We start from the raw sequence: 6000 nt of genomic DNA on the forward strand, positions 1-6000 counted from the left end.
TAATCGATCACAATTTATTTTTCCAATTCACTTCTCCCGGGATTGGTTTCAAAAATAGAGTTTCGCACCTCATGCCAGCAAAGGCCAGGGAAGCCAAGGATGTGAGATTCAAGTTTAAAGGTTGACTTCAAGGCAAACAAGCAGCCCCCCCCCCCCACCTCAGCCTCCAGGTCAGCTTTGCTCTCCAGAGACAGTTCTCTATTGTGGTTGTTGATAACGTTAGAAATACCAATATTCTTCATCCATGCTGTGGAAAAGCAGAGTGGTTTCTCATGTTCACAGAAGGTGATCTGCCTTTATATAAAGCCTTCTTTTAAGCACAAGTATTATTAAACCCACAGGAATCCATAAAGAGTGATGGGACATTTTTTCTAAAATGTCAGGCCTGTACATCTTCCACTTCTGTGATTCAGAAGCAGCATAAAAGGCCATAAACCATTCAGCTGCTGTGATTCACTGCCCTGGTTCACACGCTTGGTACAAGTATTCAGAGATCCAAGCAATGACTACCCCCCACAAAAGGTTTTAAACGATTTTTTAATGCCTGCCATAAAGATGGACTTTCCAGGTAAGACGTTATTCTCCTGATTGATATTGGCTGTTTTAGGTAGCAAGTCCCCCATGGTAAAGATTGACGCTTACTTTAAGAATCGTGTGGTGTGGTAGATAAAGCAGTGCACTTTGCAAATGTGTTTCCTCCCTGACCTATGCTGAACATGAGACACTCATCACCCAGGCCATTTCTGGGCAAAAGTTTACAGGGAATGAAAAAAGGATGGCAACTTCTTCCCCGTGAAGGAATCTGGAAGCTCCCCTAAACCTCCTTGTATTAACTTTGCGGTAGATGAAGGTGTTAAACTGGCATGTGTCTACCAACAGGGGAGTGATCCTTTTAAGTCCTCTCCTTCGTCCCCACTTGTGGAATTTGTTGTGCCAGTGGGACAAAGCTGGCTATAAAACCCCAGCGCAGGGGACTCTGTCCCACTCAGGCAGCTTGCCACCGCATCTCTGCTGAGACCAGCCCCACATCCCCCCCTTCACCTCTGCCGGGTCGGGGGCTGCTTTGCCCACGGTGGAGGATGGACGCGAGGTTCACCCAGATGCTCTGCATGCTCTGCCTGGTCATTGCAGTCCGAGCGGTTACCCAGGAAGGGTTCAAGGAGGTGTTGCTGAAGCAGATGGGGCTCTCTGAGGTCCCTAAACTTCCTAAGAGAGATTTGGCGGATCTGGTTATCCCAGACCATGTCAAGAACAAATACGTCTCCATGCTGAAGCGCCAGAGGGTGAAGCGCCGAGCTTTGCCCAGCCTGGGCGGCATCCTCAGGGGCATCCCTGGCAACGCAGGTAATGTTTCTGCCGTCACGGTTGGGAGCTCACGCAGCACTGGGTGCCCACGACCGCCCGGCAGAGGCAAACCCATTGGGGGGAACGAGGTTTGGGTCTGCCCCCAAACCTCAGGCGCGTAGGAGAGGTGCATGTAACAGCATCTTAAAAGATTAAGATGCGCTTGTAACTCCTTGCACCTAGGGGGGTCCCACGGTCCTCGCAAAGGGCAGGTTGCTGCTGGAGCTTGATGGGAAAGCCTTGGTAGCCAGGCAACAATTTGGGCAGGTGGAAAAACACTGTAAAGAAAAAAGTCAGTAGAAAGTCCAGATTCTGCAGGTATTGGGTCAAAACTCCAGAAATAAGTCCTCTAATAGGAATCACACACCTTAGAGGATGTTTCACTGTCCCTGGTCTTTTTTTTGTTTTTTTTTGTCTGGGAAAAACACAAAGGAGGAAATCAGCTGTACAGGCACAATGGCGTCTGTGCAAGGACATTTAGAGCTTGTTTCGCTTTCAAAAGGTGTACACAACACCCTGGGCAGCAAATGAAAACACGTTTTCATTGCAAGCGGTGCTGTTTCCTGCTTTGGTGCCCAGCATTGGCACAGAGAGATGCCCGCTCAATTTGGGGGCAACTGATATAGGAGATTTCTTTCCATTGCCTCCAGGTTGAAGAGTCTCAGACATAGGATTAAGAATCAGGGCATTTGCAAGACACTGATTCAAGTATGCATTAGAAAAGGTGTGTTTAGTGGCTGTCCCTGCCACAAGGGCTGGATGTGGGAGCGTGGAAGGACTGTGTTGTGATGATAATTGTGGACAAAGTGTGGGGGCTTTGCTCACCAGTCTGGCAATGACAGGCTGTCTGGTTTTTTCCCAATGTACACAGGCACAGCGGGAGAATTCGTCCGCTCCGACACCACCACACGTCAGAACCTGATCTTTGACATGGAGGGCAGAATACCTAAAAACAGTGAAGTGACAATGGCTGAGCTGAAACTCTTCAAAAAGCCTCTGGACAGAGCAAACCTGCCTGCCAAGCATCCGCACCGGCCCGTCTCCAACGCCAGGGTCAGCGTGTACTGGGTGCAACGGCAACACGACGGTACCAACAGGACCTCCCTGGTAGACTCCCGGTAAGAAAGGGACCTCTCCTTAAGGCAGGGCTCTAGTTACGGGCTGGGTGTGCGTCCTCTGGGATGGGTTTGGGTGTCATGTGTTTGTGCCTCCTGTCAATCTGATGAGGTCACATCTGTAGAACCAGGCTATATAGCCTCTCAACGCAGAATGGGTGTGTCAGAGTAGATAATACATCAAGACTACAATATATGATGATTAATTGAAATAAACTATTTCTGTGTCATGTGCTGATGCCATGTGCTGCTGGGTGTTCCCTTCTAAAACCTTCCACCTGGTTCACTCCTCTCTCACTCTCTAACTCGCATGGGTTACTGACTGCTGGTATTATTTCTATTGGCCATTTCATTAGCTCATTTAAATAAGTAAAATATGCAAAAAGCATCCTGATTCTATAGCCCTGAGCTCTCTGGGAGTTTCAGAACCCTTGGAGGCAGAATTAGACATCAAACCAAATTTGCTGGGTGGGTAGAAACTTCTGGTCCTAATGCCACTGGGACAGGAGCAGGTGGGAGTAGAGGTGTTCACCAGGCAGTTGTAATGAACACTGAGGCTGCATATAACCCTGCATCACCATATTTCTGTATGAGCATGAATGAATACCTTGACATGAGCATGCACAAAGGGTTTTATTTAGCCCTTCAGTGTCTGTTAGATCTGCATGCTTCTTTTTGAGGCGTGAGTTAATTGCTGTGGGTGCTTGCCCAGAGCGCTCACCAAAATTATCATGTAATCAAGGCACATGGCAATTTACAGGAAGGAAACTTTTCTGCTGCAATAACAGGGCTGCAAGCCCAGGCTTTATCTGATGGGCTTTTCTCTAACACCGAGCCCCTGTCTCACAGGCTGGTTCCCATACGTGAGTCGGGCTGGAAGAACTTTGACGTGACACAGGCCGTGCATTACTGGCTGCGAAACAAGAGGCACGAGCCGATGTTCCTGGAGGTGTGGATTGAAGGAGAGCGGGTTGGCAGCCATGCCTCGGAAGTGGCCAAAGCTGTGCGTTTCACCTCACAGGACCCCAAGGATAAAGCCCTTGGCAAACCTGAACTGGTGCTTTACACCCTCGACTTGGAAGACTACGGGTATGTACGACACCTATTAATAGATCTGTGCTGTCTCTGGTGTAGCTTTGCCCCTGAATTATTGCACTGTGTGTGCCAACCCAGGGCGTGCAGCTCTTGCCCTCACAAGAAACCACTGTGAATGGAGGAGTTCGAAAGTTGCTGCTGAATCACACCTCTCTTTTCCCATATTTGTTGCCCGAATATACAAAGAAAACTCAAGTGTGGCCCAAATTTCGTGTCTTGGGAGCCACCTGTGCTATTAAGAGGGGGGATTATAGAATCATAGAATCATTTTGGTTGGAAGACACCCTCGACATCATTGAATCCAACCATAACCTAACTCTAGCACTAAGCCATGTCCCTAGGAACCTCATCTAAACACCTTTTAAACACCTCCAGAGATGGTGACTCCACCACTTCTCTGGGCAGCCTGTTCTAGTGCTTCACAACCCTTTCTGGGCTTTTTTTCCTAATATCCAATCTGAACCTCCCCTGGCACAACTTGAAGCCATTTCCTCTTGTCCTATCACTTGCTACTGGGGAGACCAAGCCCCTCCATGCTACAACCTCCTTTCAGGTAGCTGTAGACAGCGATAAGGTCTCGCCTCAGCCTCCTTTACTCCAGGCTACAGAGCCCCAGTTCCCTCAGTTGCTCCTCATATATTATTTCTCCCACCTTCACAATTCCCAGTTATGGCATCAGTTCTTGTTTCTCCCTTGGCGTGCAGGGGCCCTGGGGACTGCAAGAAGGAGGCGGTGATGGGGAAGTCCACCTGCTGTCGGCAGAAACACTACATCAACTTCCGTGAGCTCTCCTGGGCACAGTACTGGATCATCGAGCCAGCAGGGTACCAGGCGTACCGGTGCTCAGGGGGGTGCCTGCAGCCCCCCAACCCGCTGCGGCACTTCGGCTATGGGGAGCGCACCTGCGCCGTGGCAGAGAGCTCCTCGCTCCCCATGATGTACCTTGTCCAGAGGGGCAACCGCACCGAGATCGAAGCTGCTGAGTTTCCCAACATGATTGTCGAGAAATGCAGCTGCGTCACGGATGGCATGGCACTGGTGTGAGATGTGGGTGGCCAGACAGGGATGTCACCCAGTCCCACAGCCCTGCTCAGAGCCACCTTGGTCTCCAGCCCTGGGGACAGTGATGAAGGTCTGTGGGGACCCCCAGATACCTGACAGCAAGGGTCCGCAGCAGCAGGGGTTGCAGCTCTCCCATGCACCCCGCTACCTGCAGAGAGGGTGCACTTAAAGGTACTGTCCTTATAGGTGGGCTCAGAGGAGCATCCATCTTCACATCTCGCAGAATCACAGGATGGTTGGGGTTGGAAGGCACCTCTGGAGATCATCCAGTCCAACCCACCTGCTACAGCAGGTTCACCCAGAGCAGATCACACAGGAAGGTGTCCAGGCGAGTCTTGAATGTCTCCAGAGAAGGAGACTCCACAGCCTCTCTGGGCAGCCTGTTCCAGTGCTCTGGAACCCTATGTGAGGGGTACCTACGGAGCCTAACGCTTCTTAGAGGCCCTTTGACGGTGGTCAAATTTCATTGAATTTGATGCAGCTGCAGCCAATTTATTTCAGTTCCCACCCCAGAGTATTGCAAAGAGCTACAGGCAAAGGAGGAGGGATGTGTGGGTTCAGCTTTTCATCCTTAGACTCCTGGCATTTCTTAAGTTTCGATCCTTGTCTATCCAAGTCATGTTTATGGGAAAATGTAGAGCAGAAGCACTTACATGTATATATTGTACACACACACACACACATGAACATCTATATAGTATACGAATATATGTATGTATTGTATATATACATATTGGGTATATACATATTGTCTACATACATATATGTACAGAAAATATTTTCTAGAGCTCGAAGAAACATATATATGTGCGTATGTATCATATGCATATATACATACACATGTACATAAAATAGAATCTGGAACTCAAAGGTTTATATTTTTGGCCCCTGCACCATGGGTTTGACACAGTTTTAGAGGAAGAATTTAGAGTCCTGAAGTAAATGCGAATATTAGGACTTAGGTTTGCTCACATAAGTAGCGCTTTGTAGAATCAGGCCCTTATTTTTCTGGTTGTGTATTACAGTTATTCCAATTTAGAGATATTTTCCTCAGCTTACATGCTTTCAAACTCAAGGAAACAATAAAATATTATTGTTATAGTAACCATGTGTTTGCTTATATTTATTCTTAGGTCTAAAATTGGAGGGAAAAAAAATCTATCATATTTCTGAATGTATCCCAGTGCTCAGCTCCAGTGAACACACACACACACAGTAACAGCTCTTCTCAGCTACCTGTGCGATCCTGCCTGCTTCTGGTAAAGCTTATCTACTCAGGCGGGGACTGGGGCTGGGCCAAATCGGCTCCCTGAGCTGCTGCGGAGCTTAAGCCAGCACTTTCTTAAAGAGAAAACATAGAAACATGTCTGAGAGGCCAGAGGGG

The 6000-nt window shown here is 48.5% G+C and overlaps 1 protein-coding gene across 1 annotated transcript; it reads left to right on the forward strand.

Annotated features, from left to right (window-relative positions):
- The first annotated feature begins 1079 nt into the window (after window positions 1-1079).
- LOC102087348 (left-right determination factor 2) lies at window positions 1080-5686 on the forward strand. Its single transcript, XM_021294374.2, has 4 exons — window positions 1080-1344; window positions 2216-2462; window positions 3309-3548; window positions 4259-5686. Exons 1-4 carry the CDS (start codon window positions 1080-1082, stop codon window positions 4596-4598), a joined length of 1092 nt encoding a protein of 363 aa, XP_021150049.1. The 3' UTR covers window positions 4599-5686.
- The last annotated feature ends 314 nt before the right edge of the window (window positions 5687-6000 follow it).

The sequence above is a fragment of the Columba livia genome, chromosome 3, assembly GCF_036013475.1.
Source record: "Columba livia isolate bColLiv1 breed racing homer chromosome 3, bColLiv1.pat.W.v2, whole genome shotgun sequence".
In the NCBI taxonomy this organism is placed as follows: domain Eukaryota; kingdom Metazoa; phylum Chordata; class Aves; order Columbiformes; family Columbidae; genus Columba; species Columba livia.

Coding starts and splice junctions, on each gene's coding strand:
- LOC102087348 (XM_021294374.2), top strand. CDS start 1,080: ATGGACGCGAGGTTCACCCAGATGCTCTGCATGCTCTGCCTGGTCATT. Junction 2,463..3,308: donor ACCTCCCTGGTAGACTCCCG/GTAAGAAAGGGA, acceptor CCTGTCTCACAG/GCTGGTTCCCATACGTGAGT. Junction 3,549..4,258: donor CTCGACTTGGAAGACTACGG/GTATGTACGACA, acceptor CTTGGCGTGCAG/GGGCCCTGGGGACTGCAAGA.